The sequence below is a fragment of the Arachis hypogaea genome, chromosome 20 (genome assembly GCF_003086295.3).
Source record: "Arachis hypogaea cultivar Tifrunner chromosome 20, arahy.Tifrunner.gnm2.J5K5, whole genome shotgun sequence".
NCBI classification, from domain to species: domain Eukaryota; kingdom Viridiplantae; phylum Streptophyta; class Magnoliopsida; order Fabales; family Fabaceae; genus Arachis; species Arachis hypogaea.
Window position 1 is genome coordinate 143,180,003 of NC_092055.1, and position 22,454 is coordinate 143,202,456.

A 22,454-nucleotide genomic window follows, 5' to 3' on the forward strand; every position below is an offset into this window, starting at 1 on the left:
GCAAAGGTTGGTTAATCAGAGATTTAGAATCTTTCTTTTTTCCTTTTGGTGGCTTTGTATATATAAAGAAAGTAAATAAGAAAAACCATAATTCAAACATACCATTAAGATTTGTAGTATGTTTGGATTAAAATCAATTGTAGATATGTTTGGTATCTTCTGCAGTGCAAATGAACCTGATGTTAGTAATTATAATAATCAAGACTCTGAGCATAAAAGGAAACTAAAGAGTGATGACACATCTCCCTCTATCTATGTCACACTATGTAACTGAGATTAAGAATCAGTTATATTTTTTCAAGTTAGTTAGATGTGAACTAAAACTACTAATTAGTCACAAACATTATAGTGTATAAAATTATGTATTGCATTGCACTTCATAACTTGTGCTATTCACTTTAGCTTTTTCACAATCAGCGAAAAATCATCTTCCATGGTTTATCTTTTGTTGGTTAGTTGATATTAATAAACTGAATTTCTCTAATCCACTGATCAAATGCATGGACACAGAAGGAGCATTGAACAATCCATTTTGCAAAAATTAAAAATTAAAAAATTTACCAAATAGACTAATAGAGCAAACATGTGCTAAATAGCTTGAAGTCAAATATTATACAAACTTAAACAAAAACCCTAAAATAATAATTAAAAAAATACAAAAAAATATGGTTATAGGAAGAAATACACTTCACTATATTCTCAGTATTGGATGCCATTTTTTTTAATATAGTAACTAATAATTGACGTTCACTATTTATATTTTTATTGTATTATTGATTAAATAATCTTATTTGCAATCCTAAACTATTTATTTTTGGACATGGTAAACGAAGCCCGGCCCACACACTTACCCAACCCGAGCCCTAGAAACCGCTCAGCCTAACCCTCCCTAATTCAAACTACCTCTCCCTCTCAACGTAACTCTCTCACCTAACCCGCTGAACACCAGAATCTAACTCCCCAAAGCAAACATCAAAGTTGGTTAGAAACTTAGAATAGCTGTTGACTGCGACCATGCTCGCTGCGTTGCTCCGCTGCACTTTCTTCTTCTATCTTCGCTGTTGTTTGCACAAGGTATCCCTTTTCTTTTCTTTGGCTCCGTTGATGGATTCTTCAACATATATATATTTTTTATTTTTTATTTTTTGTATATTTTACTTGATTTATCCTTCATTTTGCCTTTTGTCTTCAAGCAGGTTGGCCTTAGTGGTTCTGCTAATGGGAGGAGTTCTCCTTGGCTTCTCTGCATTGATGAGTTTCCTGAGCTGGTAAGGCGGATTCGTGCTCCAGCTTAACTGAAGATTCCCTGTCTTCATTAGATTTGTTATCGTGTGAGCTGAGCTTGCCCTGATTTTTCTTGCAGTTCCATCTTTTACTGAACCGCTGTCATCCCTGATTACTGCAACCATCACCCCTGTTTTGCTGTGCTCTGAGAACGCTGCATCTCTGTTGATCTCGAGGCATTCTTTGGGCGGTGGCCTCCACTTTACTGGTATGCTTCCTCTTTTAACTGCCTTTGATTCTATTTGCTCTGTGGTATCCCTGGCTTTCTTGTACTCTAGCTTGGATTATAGTGCTTAGAGGATCTGCTTTTAGATTGTGAAATATTGCTGCATTTCTCGTCTTCCATATAGCCCAGATCATGGGCCCCATGCTGCTCGATCTGTCATCCCTCTCTTCTTTGCTCGCTTCCTTGAATTTGTGCCAATTCTCTCTCATCCATTCTCCCATTGATAATACTTTCTGCTTGCATTAGCTATTCCCATCTCGAAGGAGGAATGCTACTTTCAACTTGATCATTTATCTTCATTATTGTTGGTATCGTGAGAAGATATTATCATTCCACTTTTAATAATATAACTTAAATTTGATCAAATTTTTGTTATAAATGTGATTTTTATTTTAAAAAAAAGGTATTTTCTAAATAAAAATGACATGATCAATTTGCTGCTCTATTGGTGTTCTGCCTCACACTTGTATGATCGTCATTGAAAGTTTTGATTTGTTAACATGAGTCTTCATTGTCCCTAAAGGCATCGACAACCCAAGCACACTCTTTCACCTTGCAAACATCCCTACATCTAATATTATCATGTTTCTTGAACTTAATCCTCCTGCCCTCTTGAATAGTATACTCTTACAGCCTCTCTAAAGTCATATTTAGTGTTGAACTTCATTCTTACTTGGAGCTGTAGCTCACCGAATCTTGCACCATTTCTAAAGATTGAAAATTCATCTGAGTCCTCATAGCTCATCCTCAGAATTAGGAGGAGTCTTCATTTCTTTTGAATGCCAAGAAGTAGCACCATTAGATTCTACACATGGATCAAGTGCTTCATACACATTATGAATTCCTAGAGTTCCCATAAAACCCAAATCCATCTCTCCATCTAACACATCCTCAATCAAACCATCATCCGATTGCATTATTTTCTCTTTTTCCATAGCCACACTGCCACAGCAGATGCACTTCTCTTGCTATTTCTAAGTAGAGCTGCACATGGATCGGATAATATCCGCATATCCGCGGTAATTATATGCATCCGATCCGAATTTTGCGGATATTATCCGATCCGCAGAGCCATCGGATCGGATCGGATCGGATACGCACTATGGTAGGATCGGATTGCGGATTTGGCAGTGATATCCGCGGATCCGATCCGCAAATCCGCATATCCGCACATCTCATATAAATAGCATAGTTTAAGAAAATAAACCCTAATGTGATATGGATTTTAGTGTGTTGTTTTATGAATTTTATGATATCTTGTTTTTTATTTTTTATGTTGTGCTTCGACTTAGACTAATTAAACTTAAATCTTGTGTTATTATTTTTTTGTTATTCAAGAAAATTTTTATTGATAATAGTTTAGAATTAAATATGCTTAAAAAGGTGAAAAATGAATTTTTTTTTGTTGTAAAAATAGCCAAATGAAATTTGAAAACATTTTTTTTTAATTATGCGGATATGCTCGATATCCGATCCGATCTGATCCGCAAACTTGCGGATCGGATCAGATCGGATCTGGCCTGAAAAATTGCGGGTATCGTATCCAATCCTATCCGATGAATGCAATGCGGATCGGATAGAATTTTAGGCTATATCCAATCCGATCCGATCCGTGTGCAGCCCTATTTCTAAGCTCTTTATTCCTTGGTTTGGAAATATTTGCATTGTCTTCACTACTAGAGCTGTCTTCTTGCTAGGGATGTTCATGGGCTGGGTCGGGCTGGATTTAAGTAGATTCATATCCGGCCCTAAAATGACAGCGGATCTCCTTTGACCCGACCTGAAGTGATCTGAAAAAAGGGGTTAAACTGGATCAACCCGATGGAACATTAGTATATATAAATTTGTAAATTTTATATATTAAAATAATAAAAATTTACTTTTAAAAGATAAATTTAACAAATATTATATCATATTTATATTAAAATAAATTATTTTGAAACAAAAATAATACCGTATACTATAAAAAATATTAATTAAATCATAAAGTAAAATATAATATTACTAATTAATTCAAATATATATATTTTTATTGTAAAAATTAAAAGGTAACTTTAGGCCGGGTTGGGTGATCCGACCCGAAAAATAACGCCGGTAAAAATTGGAAACCCAAACCCGACAAAACATGTCTCGGGTTCGGGGCGGGTTTCGAGTCGAGGCGGGTCTTGAACACTTCTACTTCTTGCATTGACTTAAATGAACTATCCTCTCGTCACTAGAGTCATTATTCACAGTTAAATCAACATGAAAAACTTCTTTGTTCTTATTAGCAGACCTTCTATATGTTCCAACAGCTTGAGATTTTGTAATCCTCCTAGGTAAAAACTTAAGTTTGGACTTCAAATTTGAGTTGCCTTTGCCCTTTGGTGTGGAACTAGCCTTGATAGTCTCTTACAGTTTGGGCTTCGGATTTGGGTTGGACTTCTGAATTAGCTTTTGGGTAAGTTTTGGTTTGGAGATGGACGAAGGGTTGGGCTTTGACTTGGGCTTGAGCTTTGGGTTAGATTTGGGCTTAAGAATGGGTTTGAGATGAGTTTGAGGAGGATTTAGATTAGGGGTTGTGTTAGCATCAGTGGGGTTTGGAATAGGGTCAGAGTTGGTTTCAGGAGGGTTTGGGATAGAATTGGGGATAGAGTTTGAGTTGGCATTTGTATCAGCATGGCTTGGGTTGGAGAATGAAACGGATTCTGGATTCGGTTCTGTAGTTGGGTTGGCGGTGTTAGCGTTAGATTTGGACCCTCACTTGTGTTCTTCTTGCTCATCAAGTCTCTTTCACTAGGATATTCTTCTCTATCATCAAGATATATCACAACTTCCTTCCCTATTAACAATTATGGTGTAGACACTCCATGGTATAAATATACATCAATAACTCCATCATTCTTCTGTGCATGAAAGCACATCTCCCTTAACTCATCATCACTTGTAAGAGCTCTCAGTCCACTCTCTAAGTTCCTCCCCGGAGGCAGCCACCAACACTAAACTATCTTGTCGTACCCAAATAGACTAATAGAGCAAACATATGCTAAATAGCTTGAAGTCAAATATTATACAAACTTAAACAAAACCCCTAAAATAATAATGAAAATAAAAATACAAAAAATATGGTTATAGGAAGAAATACTATTTACTATATTATTAGTATTGGATGCAACTTTTTTTTAATATAGTAACTAATTGACGTTCACTATTTTTACTGCATTATTGATTAGATAATCTTATATGCAATCCTAAACTAGTCTAGTTTTAGTTAGGATGCATGTTCTTGGACCTTGAGAATAATATTTTCTGCTTGCATTAGCTATTCCTATCTTGAAGGACGAAGGTTACTGTCAACTTGATCAATTATGTTCAATATTGTTGGAATCGTGAGAAGATATTATGATTCCACTTTTAATAACTTAAATTTGATAAAAAAAAATTTGTTATAAATGTGATTTCTATTTAAAATAAAACGTATTTTCTAAATAAAAATGACATTATCAATTAGAGAGTAACATAACAGAATATCTTCATTCATTGCTATTAAAAAATAAAAACCAAATTAACGAAAGAGTGGCATCCATCTCTGAGTGCTACATACTTTGTTTTTTGCCGTGTTTATGAAGGAAGGAAAAAATACAGATCATGTCAAAAACATCTACATATTGATTGAGAGTGACAAGGATATAGCAAAGAATTAGACAAATTTGATATACATTTTTCTCCACGCGTATTTGATACTCCTGGCATAATTAGAAACTGAGAGAGAATAGCTCAAAGACTTTTAAGATAAGCATTGGAGACTGAAACTTTACCACACATATGCAAGACTCTTGGAACGTAAAGGCTGGGTTGATTATTCCATTATCATGATTTGCTCATCATCATTATGTATATATAATGTGGTTGAGTGAGTGGAGTGAAAGCCATTAACAAATTAAATATTCCACTGAAAATGGGAATTAGATACCAAAACGTTGCTGCATGCGCAGTACTGGTACTTGTGATGGCTGAAATTGCAGGCATTTGTGCAAATTCAAGTACTACTCTGCACTCTCCATGTCTTGAAAGAGAGAGGCAAGCTCTTGTGAAGTTCAAAGCATCCCTGACTGATTCATCAAACATGCTTTCCTCATGGCATGGCGATGACTGCTGCCGATGGGAAGGGATATTCTGCGACAATGTTACCGGTCACGTTGTCACCCTTGATCTCGCCACTCCTTTTGAGAAATGCTGGAGTAGATCCATGTCGGAAGAAGAATATTGGTTAAGAAGTCATGACGAGAACAACTGTTTCCTTTTACATAATCAATATTTAGAAGCTCAGGATGTTAATTCATCGCTGCTGGAACTGGAATACTTGACTCATTTGGACTTGAGTGGAAATTATTTCCATTGGAGTCCCATACCCATGTTCATTGGTTCTATGCAACGCTTGAGGTATTTGTTGCTCGCTCATGCTGGTTTTGGCGGGAGAATACCGAGCAATCTTGGAAATCTCACCAACCTCCGATTTCTTGATCTGAGTTGGAATGTATTTTCACAAGACAGCAACATCAATTGGATTTCTCAACTGTCATTGCTGGAGCACCTCGACCTGAGCCGTGCTTACAGTTCATTACAGGTATTTAAACATGCTTCCATTGTCTCTATCTGTTGTCCTAACTTATTACTTGGATGGCTAATAATTTTTGGACTTGACAATAAAGCTGCTTCTTGTTCCTTGCTCAGGTTAATTTTATTAACCTCACCAAACTTCAATTCCTAAGTCTTGCCGGCAATGAACATACAGTGTCAATTTTCGATGCTTTACAAAACATGACATCATCATCACTTGTGCATCTTGATCTTGGTTGGAACAATATTGCTTCAATTCCATCTTGGTTTGGCAAATTCAAGAAACTTGAGTTTCTTGATCTCTCAGAGTGTTGGTTTCATGGTTCAATTCCAAATGCTTTACAAGATTCAACTACCATTGAATTATTGAACCTTTCGGGGAACGAATTTGAGTCTCTTCCATCCTGGTTTCACAAGTTTAAGAAAATTAAGCATCTTTTTCTTTCATTTAATAACTTCCGGGGTCTGATTCCTGATGCTTTACAAAACATGACTACCATTGAGTCCCTTGACCTTTCTCGCAACACTTTCACTTCAGTTCCATCTTGGTTTGTTGAGTTAAAAACACTTGTCTACCTTGATCTTTCATTTAATGAATTAAGATCCATGGAATGTTCCATTTCATCTATTTTAAAAAATATGTGTGACCTAAAAAGGTTATATTTAACAGGAAATAGACTCCGAAAAGATTCCATTGGAAACAATGATTTGTCTACCTGCATGAGACATGATTTAGAGAATCTTGATTTAGGTGGAAATAGATTTAATGCTCATTTGCCATCTTGGTTAGGACAACTTGAAAATCTAGGCAACCTTTATCTTGAAGGAAACCTTTTTTATGGTATCTTTCCATCTTCTTTTGGAAAATTACTGAAATTGAAAAATTTATATCTATCTAACAACAAGTTAGAAGGAGGCCTTCCAGATTCCCTGGGACAACTAGTAAATTTACAAGTTGTCGATTTTTCAAATAATTTTTTTAATGGAACCATCAGTCAAAATCTTGGACAACTAGTAAATTTAAAAGTTCTTGATGTCTCAAATAATTATTTGAAGGGAACCATTCCTCAAAGTCTTGGCCAACTTGTAAATTTATATGTTCTTGATGTCTCAAATAATTATTTGAAGGGAACCATTCCTCAAAGCCTTAGCCAACTTATAAATTTATATGTTCTTAATGTTTCAAATAATTATTTAACGGGAATCATTCCTCAAAGTCTTGGCCAACTTGAAAATTTACAAGTTCTTGATCTCTCAAATAATTATTTGATGGGAACCATTCCTACAAATCTTGATCAACTTGTAAATGTAACTAGCCTTCATTTTTCAAATAATTTTTTAAATGGCTCCATTCCAAAGGGACTTAATCAACTTGTAAATCTGCATACACTTGATCTTTCAAGGAATAAACTAGATGGGAGAATTTGTATTGATTTTCAAAAACTTGTGAAACTATCATACTTGGATCTATCATCAAATAAATTGGATGGAACCATTACAGCGGAAGAAAGGTGGCCTTTGATTATCTCAGAAGTGTCGTATTTGAATCTCTCCCATAATCAAATGAGTGGCTCGCTTCCTGAACATATTGGTCATATAATGCCCAATTTGAAGTACTTGCTTCTTGGAAATAACCTCATAAATGGTTCAATTCCAAAATCATTATGCCAAAATGACCAGTTGAGTATCCTTGACCTTTCAAAGAACAGGCTATCTGGTAAAATCCCCAATTGTTGGAAGGATAACAAAGCATGGGAAGAAATAAATTTGTCATCCAACAAACTCTCAGGTACTTTTCCAAGCTCATTTGGGAATCTTTCCTCTTTATCATGGTTGCATTTGAATAACAATAGCCTTCATGGAGAGTTTCTAGCGTCTGTGACAAATTTACCACAGTTGTTGATAATGGATCTCGGAGAGAATCAACTTTCTGGCACCATTCCATCATGGTGGACTGCTAACACATTTTCCTCACTACAAATTCTAAGGTTGCGAAATAACATGTTGAGCGGTAGCATTCCTTCACAAATATGCCAACTATTATTGCTTAAAATCCTGGATCTTTCTCGCAACAATTTAAACGGTCCAATACCTTGGTGTATAGGCAATCTTCAAGGAATGACTCTTAAGAGTCCCACTTTGTCTCCTACTTCACCAGTTGCTGGGTATCCCACTTTGCCTCTTGCTTCAATTGTTAATGTAGGTCGTTTTTTGTCTCGCACTCCATCTCATTTGTCTCCGCCTCCACCATTTTTGTCTCCTCCTCCACATCCACCTCCACCTCTACCTCCACCTCCACCTCCACCTCCATCTCTACCTCCACCTCCTCCTCCATCTCCTCCTGACTCTCCAAAAGATTGGCAAACTGAGGATGTCATAGAAGTCATGGAAGGAAGAGAACTTGACTACATAAAAATCTTGAAGCTTGTAGTCATCATGGATTTGTCCGAGAATAATTTGGTTGGCTCCATTCCTAACGGAATAACGATGCTCAATGGATTGCTTGGCTTGAATCTATCAAACAATCATTTGATGGGAGAGATCCCTGAGATGATAGAGAATATGAAATCACTTGAATCCTTTGATGTTTCAAGTAACCAACTCTCAGGCACAATTCCAAGCAACATGCCAGCTTTAACATCACTAAGTCATTTAAACTTGTCATATAATAACTTCTCTGGACCAATTCCCACAGATAACCAGTTTTTAACTTATGATTCATCGAGTTATGCTGGCAACCCATATCTTTGTGGATTTCCTCTACCCAACAAATGTGGTTATTCACATCAAGTTAATGGGACCACTGAATTTGAAGATGAAGACAACAGCTTAGATAAGTTGGAAAAGTGGTTGTTCTACCTTGTGATTGCAATTGGCTTTGCAACTGGGTTTTGGGGAGTTATTGGGACTTTGTGGTTCAAGAAAAATTGGAGGCATATTTACTTCAGATGGGTGGAAGATTTAGCTGACACGATCTATGTCACAACTGCAATAAAAATGGCAAAACTGAAGAAGTGGATGATGATGAGAAACCGTGTTGTTGTTTGATCATGTGTGTTTTTGTTTCTATTTTTATTTTAAAGAATCAAAAGTGGTAATAAATTAAAGAAAGTGAAACATGTTTGAGTATGTATGAATATGTACGAATTTGAAATAATGATTGTCATTTGATGTGTAATCTCCTGAAGAGCTTCTGCATAAAATAGAATAACATATGTAACAAATTCATTAAACAAAAATTGAAATAAATAGTATAAATAATACAAAGCGTGATGTTAAAGTAAAAAAATTGGAGACACTTCAACGAATTGCGGCATAAAAAGTATATGTGTAATGAGTAAACCATATTAATTATGAGAAGTGTGAAGAGAGATTTATTAAAGGACAAACACTTTTTTCGTTCTAAAGTTAGATTTGAAGTGATCTTTCATCAAGTAATCAGAAATTTTATTTAAATTTAATAAATTATAGGTTTTTAGAGTTTTATCAAATTTTCAATAAAAAAATCTCTATAGTTTAAAAGTTTATAATTAACTTCTTATGTTAAATACAAAAATTTTCGATTAGATTCCTAACAAGTAACAACAGGTGTTGTTAAAAGAAAAAGAAAAAGAAACATTCTTTGAAGAAGAACATAAAGGCAGTATGAGAAATGCAAAAGTGTGTAATGAACACAATCATTAAGAGGAAACTTGCCAACAAACTATAGTTCAAATGGCATAGTATTCATATACTCATTTAGAGATCGCGGATTTGTGTCTTATTCCTAACTTTAGAAAAAGCATACATATGCTGCATATCCAGTTTTTATTAGACTATTAAAATCTGTATATGGGAATATGCATATTTCTACACGTATATATCATAATAAATTCATTTAATTGTGCATTACCAAAAGCTGATTTATCATCTAGGTTTGATTTCATGATTTGTATGATTATCATTTTTGTTTATGTATTTTAAAAGTGAAAGCATTGGTTTACCTCAATTTAATTTGGTCCATCGAAAATGCTCCTTCTATGTTATTATTCATGCTAATTTAACTTAATTTTAATAAAATTTTATGTATCAATTTTCATTTTTTCCCCCTTTCATTATTTGGTGCTTGCATTGGCTGTGTATCTTGAAGAAATGCTACTTTTCAACTTGATCTGCTTCATTGACACATCTGAATCTGATAAGATCATGTTCTATATGTATTTTATATTGAGAATAATATCTCTTAAATAAAAGTGAAATGATTAGTTTGAAAAAAACACAAGGATCAAATAAAAAGGAATCGGAAATAAGCATTGAGTTTTGTTGGCGTAAGAAGAGGGGATAGAGTCAATGAGTCGTCGGTTAAGGGATCATGCACATGCAAAATGAAAAGAAAGAGTGGCATCCATGTCAGATTGGTACACATTTTTTTCCAACACGTATTTGTTACTCCACCAATAATTACAAACTCACAGAGACTTCTTCAAAGACTTGGAGACTGCTGGGACCGTACCACACATGCAAGAGTTGACTCTTGGTCTTGGAACGTAAAGGTTGGGTTTATTTTTCCATTATGATTCTTCCAAGAAAGTAACCATCATTATTCATAACTTGTTCATGATCAGTATGTATATATAATGTGGTTGAGTGGAGTGAAAGGCACAAACAAATCAGATATCATCAATAATATCTATTATATTCCACTGAAAATGAGAGTTAGATACCAAAGTGTTACTGCATGCGCACTATTGGTACTTGTAGTGGTGGCGGCTGAAATTGCAGAGTTATGTATTTCTGCAAATTCAACGACTCTCCTCCACCCTCCATGTCTTGAAAGAGAAAGGCAGGCTCTTATGAAGTTCAAAGCATCCCTGAATGATTCATCAAACATGCTTTCCTCATGGCATGGCGATGACTGCTGTCGATGGAAAGGGATCGGTTGTGACAATGTTACTGGTCATGTTGTCATGCTTGATCTCACCACTCCTTATGTGAAATGCAGGAGATCCGAGGCACAAATTGAATACACGTCGGAAGAACATGATTATGAGGAGTCGTTATCAAGTGAATGTGACCCTTTCATCGATCAATTAAAAGCTACGAATGTTAATTCGTCCCTACTGGAACTGGAATACTTGACTCATTTGGACTTGAGTGGAAATCACTTCTGTTGGAGTCCCATACCGATGTTCATTGGTTCTATGCACCGCCTCAGGTATTTATCCCTCGCTGATGCTGGTTTTGGCGGGGGAATACCCAGCAATCTTGGAAATCTCACCAACCTCCACTTTCTTGATCTGAGTTGGAACGAATTTTCACCAGACAGCAACATCAATTGGATTTCTCAATTGCCATTGCTGGAACACCTTGATATGAGCTTTATTTACACTTGGTTTCAGGTATTTGTCCTAACTTATTACTTGGATGGTTCATAATTCATGGACTTGACAAAGTTGCTTCTTGTTCCTCGCTCAGGTTAATATTAATCTCACTATCACTGCTCCTAATCTTCAATTCCTAAGTCTTGCCCACAATGGATTTAGTGTGTCAAATTTGGATGCTTTACAAAACATGACATCTCTTGTGCATCTTGATCTTGGTGGGAACAATCTTACTTCAATTCCATCTTGGTTTGGCAACTTCAAGAAACTTGAGTATCTTGATCTTTCATGGTGTTATCTTCATGGCCCAATTCCAAATGCTTTTCAAAATGCAACTTCCATTGAATTTTTGGACCTTTCTGAGAATAATTTTGACTCTCTTCCATCCTGGTTTCACAAGTTTAAAAAACTCAAACATCTTTTTCTTTCATCTAATAACTTCCAAGGTAGAATTCCCGTTGCTTTACAAAATATAACTAGCATCGAGTCTCTTGACCTTTATGGCAACTCTTTTACTTCAGTTCCATATTGGTTTATTGAGTTAAAGAAACTTGTCTATCTCAATCTTTCAATTAATAAATTAACATCTATGGAATGTTCCATTTCATCCATTTTGAAAAGCATGTGTCACCTGAAAAGGTTATATATAGCAGGAAATAGACTCCGAAAAGAATCCATTGGAAACAATGATTTGTCTAGCTGCATTAGACATGATTTGGAGAATCTTGACTTGAGTCAAAATGAATTTAACAATCATTTGCCATCTTGGTTAGGACAACTTGAAAATCTAAGCAACCTTGATCTCCAAAATAATTTTTTCTATGGTCCCATTCCCTCTTCTTTTGGAAAATTACTGAAATTGAAAACATTATATCTATCCAACAACAAGTTAGAAGGGAATCTTCCTAATTTTTTGGGACAATGTATAAATTTACAGGTGGTCGATCTTTCAAATAATTCATTTAATGGAACGATTATTCAAAATTTTGAACAACTTGTAAATTTACAAAATTTTGTTGTTTCAAATAATTATCTAACGGGATCCATTCCTTTGAGTCTTGGCCAACTTATAAATCTGACTATCCTTGATTTGTCAAATAATTATTTAAAAGGGATCATCCCTGCAAGTCTTAACCAACTTGTAAATCTGTCTTTCCTTGATCTTTCCAGGAATAAATTAGATGGGAGAATTTGTATTGATTTTCAAAAACTTGGGGTTCTATCACACTTGGATCTATCTTCAAACTATTTGAATGGACCCATTATAGGGGAAAAAAGTTGGCCTTTGTTTATCCCAGAAATGTGGTATTTGAATCTCTCACATAATCAAATCAGCGGCTCACTTCCTGAACATATTGGTCATATAATGCCCAGTTTGGGGTCCTTGATTCTTGGAAATAACCTCATAAATGGTTCAATTCCAAAATCATTGTGTCAACTTGATTATTTGAGTGTCCTTGACCTTTCAAAGAACAGTCTATCTGGTAAAATCCCCAATTGTTGGAAGGATAACAAAGAATGGGGACAAATAAATTTGTCATTCAACAAACTCTCAGGGGCTGTTCCAAGCTCATTTGGGAGTCTTTCCACTCTGTTATGGTTGCATTTGAACAACAACAACTTTCATGGAAAGTTTCTAGCGTCTGTCAGAAATTTGACGCAATTGTTGATCATGGATCTCGGAGAGAATCAACTTTCTGGCACCATCCCATCATGGAGTGCTAACACATTTTCTTCACTACAAATTCTAAGATTGCGGCAAAACAGGTTAAGTGGTAGCATTCCTTCACAGATATGTGAACTATCATCACTTCAAATCTTGGACCTTTCTCGCAACAATTTAAATGGTTCAATACCTTGGTGCATAGGCAATCTTCGAGGAATGACTCTTGAGGCTCCCGCTTTGTCTCCTACTTCACCTGTTGCCCAGGCTCCCACTTTGCCTCCTACTTCACCTGTTGCCGAGGCTCCCAATTTAAATGGTTCAATACTTTTTGCTGAGGGTCCCAATTTGTCTCCTGATTCATCTATTGCTGCAAGTCCCGCCCCTCCTCCAGTAGATTGGCAAACTGAGGATGTGATAGAAGTCGTGAAAGGAAGAGAACTTGACTATATAAGAATATTGAAGCTTGTAGTCCACATGGATTTGTCCGAGAATAATTTGGTTGGCTCCATTCCAAAAGGAATAACATTGCTCGATGGATTGCATACCTTGAATCTATCAAACAATCATTTGATCGGAAAGATCCCTAACATGATAGGGGATATGAGATCACTTGAATCCTTTGATGTTTCAAGTAACCAACTCTCGGGTACAATTCCAAGCGGCATGTCAGCTTTAACATCACTCAGTCAGTTAAACTTGTCACACAATAACTTCTCTGGACCAATTCCCACAGGTAACCAGTTTTTAACTTTTAATCCATCCAGTTATGCTAGCAACCCATATCTTTGTGGATCTCCTCTACCCAACAAATGTGGTTATTTACATGAAGATCATGGGAGCAGCGAATTTGAAGATGAAGACAGCAACTTAGATAAGTTGGAAAAGTGGTTGTTCTACTTTGTCATTGCAATTGGCTTTGCAACTGGGTTTTGGGGAGTTATTGGGACTTTGTGGTTCAAGAAAACTTGGAGGCATATTTACTTCAGATGGGTGGAAGATTTAGCTGACACGATCTATGTCACAACTGCAATAAAAAAGGCAAAACTGAAGAAGTGGATGATGATGAGAAACCGTGTTGTTGTTTGATCATGTGTGTGTTTTTATTTTTATTTTGAAGAATCAAAAGTGGTAATAAAATAAGAAAAATGAGAGATGTTTGATGCATGTATATGTACGAATTTGAAATAGAGATTTTCATTTGATGTTTAATCTCCTGAAGAGCCTCTGCATAAACAGAACAACATAGCTAATAACAAAGTCATTAAAGAAAAATTGAAATAAATAGTATAAATATAGATTCATGATGTTAAAGTAAAAAAATTGGTGACACTTCAACACCTTTACATAGTAGTAGAGAAGTTGAGTTAATTGCTCCCTTTCTGAAATTCACCTCTACTTTTGATGCACCATTTTCTTAAACTCCTGTTGATTCATTTGCTCTGAATCTTGATTCAATACAGCAGTATCCATACCTTAAGCTTAAGCTTGTGGTGAAGTATATGTGGCCAAAAAAGTTCCATTATATCATGTAAAAAATAATAATTTAAAAGAAGTTCTATTCTCTGGCAACAACACACTCTAGCATTCTGCATAGTTTATTATTGATGACAATAAATTATTCGGTTCAATAAAAAACACTAATTACCAATTGATTGAAGATAACAAGTAACATTTAGTGGAACAACAACGCTATATCATTAACAATACTATAGTTCAGAAAATACCTGAGCTATATGGAATATGGATATTCAACTTCTTATGAGTAGCAGAACAATAGGGTTATGCAAGTTGCAAAAGTAAACGATTAACAAAAAAAAGATACTAAATTAATAAGTCCTCAGCTTTATGCATGTAAATAATTATATAATGAATTTACATTTTAATAAAAAGATTAAAATTTATTTATTCAAATTACGATTTATTGCAACATAATTAAAATTTAATAGCATAAAATATTTTTTTTTCAAATTAGTTGCTAATAAGGATAACAATTAAATTCATCTTATAATTTTTACTTAATGATAAAATTGGCAAATTGATTAAAACCATACTTATAAATTAGCTTGTCTAATGGCATGACATAATGTCAAATAACGCTCTACGTGAACTTTTTATCAAGATAAAGAAATTATCTTGATTTATGGTTTAATTAAAACTGAAAACAAGTTAGTTTACATTTACAATTGAGAAATCAATTAATTGTTATTTGATTATTTCACATTCTTTATCACTAGAATGAGATCCGCGCGATGCATAAAACGGTAAATTAATGATAGTATATAATAAATATTAGAAATTGCTATGTTTTGTAGAATTAAATTAAATATGTATAAACTAAAGTTAAATTTAAAAGGTGTTTTATTTAAAATAATTTGTAGTACAAAAGATTTGGATGTTAAAATTGTACAAAGTGACATTTTTATTTGGTGATTTAATTTTTACATTTGCTTTTGTTGATAGACTTAGTCTTTTTATGTAGTGTTCGTCCTCCTTTTTCTTTATTGGTTGAGTTGTATGCACTTTCTATTGTGTTGTTTGTTCCATCTTTGCGTGTATGTTCTTCTTCCGAAGATGTGTCTTGAATTTGTATGATTTTCTTTCTCCTTAATTTCTTGATGGGTATGTGATTTTCGTCTGATGATATTAGTATTGGCGAAGTTGGTTCCTATAATCAATGAATAATTTAAATTAGAAATAAAAATGATGTCTTAAATAAGTGAATTTTTTCTGGAGTATAAACTGTTTTATTTGTTGTAATGGGTGTTGAGGTTCAGTGTCTTTGGTTGGAGCAAATGTCTTGGTAACAGTGTATTGTTGACAATCTTTTTTGAGATTAAAATCATTTACTTTGACTTCAAATATAAGTGTAAGGTTGCATAAATTTTTCAATTGGGGTTGTAACATCTCAAGATATTTTGAAACATTTTACATATACCCTTTAATTTTATCAAAATACCTAAACTACCCTTTACCCCTTTTCTAAACCCTAACCCTCTCCTAACACACACACACATACCCTGCTGAGAATGAAAGAAAGAAAAATAGCGAGAGAAAACAGAGAGGGAGAAGAAAGGAAGAAGAGGGGGAGAAGGGGGTGACACCGGTGAGGCTGGACGTCGCCGTCGTTGCTGCGGATCAGGTAGGGAGAGGGAGAAGGAGTTCGAAACAGGGAATGGGGGAAGGAGAAAGGAAGATGCGCGAGAGAGGAGGTGCTGTCCCTGGAGACTGTCCCTACCGCTGGAAGGGGAGCTTCGTTGTTGCTGTCGCGGCTGCAGGTATGGGGCTTCGAAGAGAGAGAGAGGAGCTCTCAGAGAGAGAGAAACACAATGGCTAGAGAGAGGAGAGTCTCGCGAGGAGGGGGAGCTGGTATGCCTCCGCCGTTGTCGCAAGCTGCGCCACCGTGCCTCTGGTCACCGGGGATCGCGCTGACGTCGCCGGAAGCCGCTGTTGGAACCTCTGCAAGTTTGCCCTAGCTCAGCTTTGCTTCTGCCTGTTCTGTCCTTGCCGGTGGGGGTCACCGGAGCTGCTGATGCTCCATCCTCTTATTTCCTTTGGGCTGTTGTTGAGGTTGCTGCAGTGAGAAATCGAAGTTGTTGCTACTACCTCGGTCCAAATTTCGTGCTCTTTCATTCCGTTCTACTTCAACCTTCCTTGGCACTCTGGTTTGGTTTCTTCGGTCCCTTGGGACCAATTTGTGAGTAGGCTTTACATTTATAACCGTTAATTTTGTTGGTTTATGCTATTCTGAGTTTTTAATTACATTTATAAAACTATTGTTGAAGAACTTTGATTTGATTAAAATAATTAATTTATTATAATTGAAAAAAATATTTTTATGAAGTTCATATCTTAGAAATTTTACATGAGACTATATATATATTTGATGAAGTTTTATATTATTTTAGAACATTTGATTTTACTCGAATATATACTTTTGAAGCATTGAAGTATTTGTTAGTACTTATTGACTTTGAAATTATGAAATATGTTTCTATGATTGAAAAAGTATGATTTGAAAATATTTCTGATAAGAAAGTATTATCTGATTGATTTGATTCGATACCTTGTATATTTGAGAGATTAAAGAATTATTGTATTTGAAACTATATGTTTTGAATTGGTTTGAGAGGCTCGTATTAGAAAACCGTAGTTAACGGCGGTTATGACGTTAACTTAGATGCATCTGACTCAGACTCCAGCTAGCAGGGGTGTTGCTAGCCTAACGTGTAGGCCACACGTTAGATCTGATATTCCGTTAGGACACACAAGAGGAAAGGGCTACCCATAGAGGTGGAGCCGCCCAAGTGTGGACTTTTGATTTGATTTCTGTATGAGAACTCCCTTATTGATTCACTTATTTATATAAATTATTATCTTCTAACTAAAATTATATTTATATGGTCTCATGTGAATTATAGATGTACTGTCTAGTCACTGGGTTGCAAAACTCACTCCGTTTTTCTAAAAATATTTTTCAGGAATAAATATTTGATTATGTGAGTCTTTCTATTCAAGAGTAATGATCTGCAATGGGTATCTATTCGTTGTTGAGTTCTTAGACGTCATCTGCTCCATATGTCACAGGCAGGATCCACCCATATTTATTTTATTTTTGTTTGTTAAAAATATGTAATTATTTATTTTAGACATTGTAAATTTATTTAAAATATTTGTAATTTTCTTATTCAACTTATATTTGAGTCGGTTAGGCTTGCTGGGGGATTATTTCCTGAGCGCCGATCATGGCTCATTTTGGGCCGTGACAAAGTGGTATCAGAGCTTAGGTTTAATCTGTGTAATATGGAGCAAGTGTCCTATGGTAGGATCACAATTGTATAAATAGAAGCGCGCCTATTTGTACAAATTGTGGCACTATCAGAGGCCTATAGGAATGTCATCCTTGTCTTTCTGTCATTCTTGGCTTCTGGTTCTTGTCATCATGAGTCATCTGTCGATTCTTGACACCTCTTTCCTCTTCTTTGTACCCAACCTTGAGTTATTATTTGGTAGCTTTTCTTGAACTAGCTTTTGCAATGACTTTAGTTTCGGTTTTGGTTCACGATTCCTGCCTTGTAGCTAGTTCCAATCTTCCTCGTTTTTGTGAATATTTGCTTTAATATTCTTCATATTCATGTTGCTTTCTATGGTTTTTGATTTCAAGATTTTATCCATTATCTAGAAGATTCGATATGTTTTTGCTGTGAATTTTTATCTTATTCCTGTTATAGAATTGTATTTAGATTTGTGGATTGTGGATTTACTTAGCTGCTGATTTAGATGTTTTGTTCTGGATTTCAATAAAACAAGTTTGTTCTTCTTATGTTGATGATCTTTGAAGTTAACAGAATTTTGAACCACTCGTGATTCTTTCTTTCGAATCAATAAATTTAAAAACTGTTATTCGGTTGCTCTGGTAGAAGAACTACGTGACAAACATATATATGGAGTGTTATTCTTGTTTGCTAGATTGGAATTATAAATTTCTCTGTTTAGGTGTGGAAAATTTTTTTATGATGTGTTAGCTGATTTGAAGATCTTTTTCTATCTGAAAGTTTGATTGAGCTTTTTGTTTGATAATTTGTTCTGCTATGGTTTTGTTTGTTGAACGTGGCTTTTCTTTCAAGGGTACTATTTCTTCTGGAACCTTCAAGTTCTTCTCTTTTCAATCTTAGGATTCCTTTAATTCTAAAATTTTTGGATTTCAACTTTGACTCATTTTGCTTCTGCTCTATACTGACAACGCTTCATATTTTTCATGGTAAGAAAACTCAAAATAGCGTGCAAATTATGGGGCATGAATTTTGTGTATAGAAATTTCTGTGTAGTAATCACTTCTTTAAAACCCGTGCTTTCTTTTTCTTTTTCTTTTTGTTTTCCTACTGGTTGATGCTGCTTTGGATTAATACTCTTGTCTTGCTGTGAAAAATAACTCAAACCAGTTTAGTTTATTGTGTATTGAATATTGTATTGAATTTTGAAGAAGGTCTTTCTTTCCTCCTAAATTTGTTTTTCAATCATGTTCTGAAATCTAAAATTCTTTGTTGTTTTTCAACGCCCGAATTGAGCATTGTGTTCAATACCTTTCAAAAGTTTTGAACTTATACTTGTTGGTTAGTTCTCTCTTTTTATGCATTTTATTTGTTTGATTTTTGAATACTGTAACATTATTTATTTTATGGTAAAGTGCTTTGAATGTTTAAGATTCCTTCCTTTATAGATCTTTGTTTTAAACTTTTAATCAATGCAAGTTTTACTCTCGCACTTCTGCAATGCTTTGCTTGTTTGGATTTTTATTGAAGACCCTTTACTTACAAGTTCCTAATCTGTTTACTGATTTTCAGTTGTTTCTTGTTTTAAATTTATGATCCCAAAAAAAAAGCATTTTGCTTCAAGTTACTTTACCTTGTGCAAGTTAATCATGTTCTGGTTTGAACCTTGAATTGTTGCATATGTTGGGAGTTTTATTGTTAAGTGTTATATTAATGGAGTGCATGGGACAATGCTACTTTTTTTATGATTTTTTTTATCACCATGAATTAATTGGTGTAATCTTTTCCAAAAAAAAAAAAAAATTCTTTTCTTCTTATTAATTCTTACAACAAAGACATTGACACGTACCACACTTGTCATTTCTCTTGCCATTCATGTGATATAGTTGCTTTTTGGTTTTTGTATTTTGTGTATATACTTAAATGCTATTCTTGTGACAGAAAATACAAAAACGTTTGACCTAAAATAGAGAGTTGTCAATAAATCTCTTATACTTTCTAATACACTGAAATTGCATCCTTTCCAGTTTGTCTTGCCAGATCTTGTACTTTGATTTTGATAATCTAACTGATATTTTACATTAATTTTATTATAGTATACTAAATATTAATTTTGTAATTTTGATTGATTTTTCTTATATTTTGATAATAAGATAATAAAATATAACATGAGCTAAATGTTTCTTAGAAAGCTACAAGCTTACAATTTGTATACATGTGCACTCAAGACAATAATATATATGAAGAAAAGAGTGATAAATGAATTTCTACTATGATTGAACCCAAAATATGGTTATATGACTAATATTAATAGAGATCATTGAGATTTTCTAAGTAACAAGCAAGTCAATTTCTTTGGTGATTGGACTATTGAGTTTCTTAATTTGTATGTAATGGTTATTTTTGGGTTTCTTAGTCTCACTTCTGGGTTGGAAATTTGTGAAAGGCTCCGTATATACCAAAAAAAAAATTCTTTATATATTTTCCAAGATACGACAAGGATTTGGGAGATATATTTTCAAATATTTAGATTTAATATATGTATTTGAGTTTGTCCTAAGTTTATGAGCTTTAAGTTCACTTGACTATTTATGAAGGTGAATTTTCTTTTTGGTGTTTTATCTTTATAAAAAATATGACCTCATACCAATTTTCTAAATTTCTTTTACTATGTGTTGGATTATATTTAAAAAAAATAGTTATTTTAACTGATTTTAGTATATTAATTGGCAGTACTTCAAAGTTTAGTTTTATTATTATCAGTATTTTATTTGTGAATTTATTTAGAACTTCATACTAAGTCTAGCTGCATGATTATAAGAAATCACATGACTGTATTTTACCAACAGCGACCATAAGGAGTTAAATACCTAAATGTATATGTAAATTCTTGCTTAAGGGACAAGGAGATCAATTACATTTCTTGCTATGTATTACATAACTTTCTACTATTTTGAGTTAGGAGATATCAAATTTTATATTGATGTAACTATTTAAGGTCCAAAGTCATGGTAATAAACTAATAATCTCAAAGGTACTTAGTCGAAGATTTCTATAGAAAGGGAAAAGAAGCATGCCGACTTTGTGATAGTTACTATTTTTTTATTTTATGACTGTTAAGTTGTCTATTCCAGAATGTGTTATCTTATTTTAATTTATATTTTGCTTGCTTTCTCTGTTGTTGATTTTGTCTTTTTACTAATGCATATCCTCGCTTGATTGTGCATCTAGTATCCCCCAAGGTTCTTGAAAAAAAAAAAAAACCTTTGCCCTTGATTGCTATTAATCTTAAATTCATAAACCTTGAATCTTTTTGTTTCAACTTGAATTTGTGTGACGTGATAACTTTATGCTTTTATTATTTCTTTTGAAATGTTTGTCTCATATTTTTCCTTGAGGATGTGAAATAATTCTCTTAGTTTTATTCATTGTTGATGGATGTCTTATTTGATTGTGTTTCTAATCTTTCTTTTAAATCCTTGTGAACATTGTCATCGACTTTAGTGGCCATCTCTTGTGAGCTTTGTACTTCTTTTATTCATTTTGAACTTGTTCCGACCTAATACTCCATCTTCCCTTTTATTGCTTCCATCGAAGTCCCTCGATTCAAATTTCCTTGTTAATATGTGGCTTAACTCTCTTTTGGCACATTTCATTGTTTCTGTACATCCTTGTTTAATTATTGCGATCTTACACATCCTTTCGAATTCCTGCGAACAGCATCTGAGATGCTTGTTCTTCTCTTCCTAAGTTTTGTATTCCTTTGAGTAAACTCGAGATTCTATTGGTTAACGTGTAATCTCTAGATACAGCGAGCAATACGTTAGTTTTAGGACCTTGCGACGTCAAGAAGATTATGAATTAAGAGTATTTCGAGGAGGAAGTTAAGGAGATTTTGGTACAAGTAGAAAAGTTAGTGTTGACGTTTGACTTTCGAATGTACTTTGGGAGTGATGGACAAAGTGAAAAGCGCCATGTGTGTTTGACTTATCAAGAGAACAAGAGGGCGTAAATGTCAACCGCATCATTTTAACACACACCTATGCTGTAATTTTTGCACCCGATTATACTTCTTTCTCATGTTTGGAAAAAGGGCTAAAACCATTTAACATTTTTCATACAGTATCAATTTTCGAGGGCGAAAATTTTTTTTTTAGGGGGGTAGAATGTAACATCTCAAGATATTTTGAAACATTTTACATATACCCTTTAATTTTATCAAAATACCTAAACTACCCTTTACCCCTTTTCTAAACCCTAACCCTCTCCTAACACACACACACACACCCTGCTGAGAATGAAAGAAAGAAAAATAGCGAGAGAAAACAGAGAGGGAGAAGAAAGGAAGAAGAGGGGGAGAAGGGGGTGACACCGGTGAGGCTGGACGTCGCCGTCGTTGCTGCGGATCAGGTAGGGAGAGGGAGAAGGAGTTCGAAACAGGGAATGGGGGAAGGAGAAAGGAAGATGCGCGAGAGAGGAGGTGCTGTCCCTGGAGACTGTCCCTACCGCTGGAAGGGGAGCTTCGTTGTTGCTGTCGCGGCTGCAGGTAT

The 22,454-nt window shown here is 34.6% G+C and overlaps 3 protein-coding genes across 3 annotated transcripts in view; all 3 read left to right on the top strand.

Annotated features, from left to right (window-relative positions):
- The window catches only part of LOC112783537 (uncharacterized), a 72,091-nt gene that overhangs the window by 4,975 nt on the left and 44,662 nt on the right, over positions 1-22,454 (top strand). The window lies entirely within an intron of this gene.
- On the top strand, positions 933-9,287 carry LOC112783538 (uncharacterized). Its single transcript, XM_072231684.1, has 5 exons — positions 933-1,074; positions 1,197-1,268; positions 1,364-1,492; positions 5,119-6,116; positions 6,224-9,287. Exons 4-5 carry the CDS (start codon positions 5,448-5,450, stop codon positions 9,155-9,157), a joined length of 3,603 nt encoding a protein of 1,200 aa, XP_072087785.1. The 5' UTR covers positions 933-1,074; positions 1,197-1,268; positions 1,364-1,492; positions 5,119-5,447; the 3' UTR covers positions 9,158-9,287.
- LOC112783539 (uncharacterized) lies at positions 10,590-14,344 on the top strand. The gene is made up of 2 exons (XM_025826524.3): positions 10,590-11,487; positions 11,564-14,344. The coding sequence occupies exons 1-2, from the start codon at positions 10,726-10,728 to the stop codon at positions 14,219-14,221; spliced, it is 3,420 nt and encodes a 1,139-aa protein (XP_025682309.3). The 5' UTR covers positions 10,590-10,725; the 3' UTR covers positions 14,222-14,344.

Excerpts from the sequence above, each read along its gene's own strand:
- LOC112783539 (XM_025826524.3), top strand. The coding sequence starts at position 10,726 with ATGTGGTTGAGTGGAGTGAAAGGCACAAACAAATCAGATATCATCAAT. Across the intron at positions 11,488-11,563 it reads TTATTTACACTTGGTTTCAG|GTTAATATTAATCTCACTAT; the intron begins GTATTTGTCCTA and ends TTCCTCGCTCAG.
- LOC112783538 (XM_072231684.1), top strand. The coding sequence starts at position 5,448 with ATGGGAATTAGATACCAAAACGTTGCTGCATGCGCAGTACTGGTACTT. Across the intron at positions 6,117-6,223 it reads GTGCTTACAGTTCATTACAG|GTTAATTTTATTAACCTCAC; the intron begins GTATTTAAACAT and ends TTCCTTGCTCAG.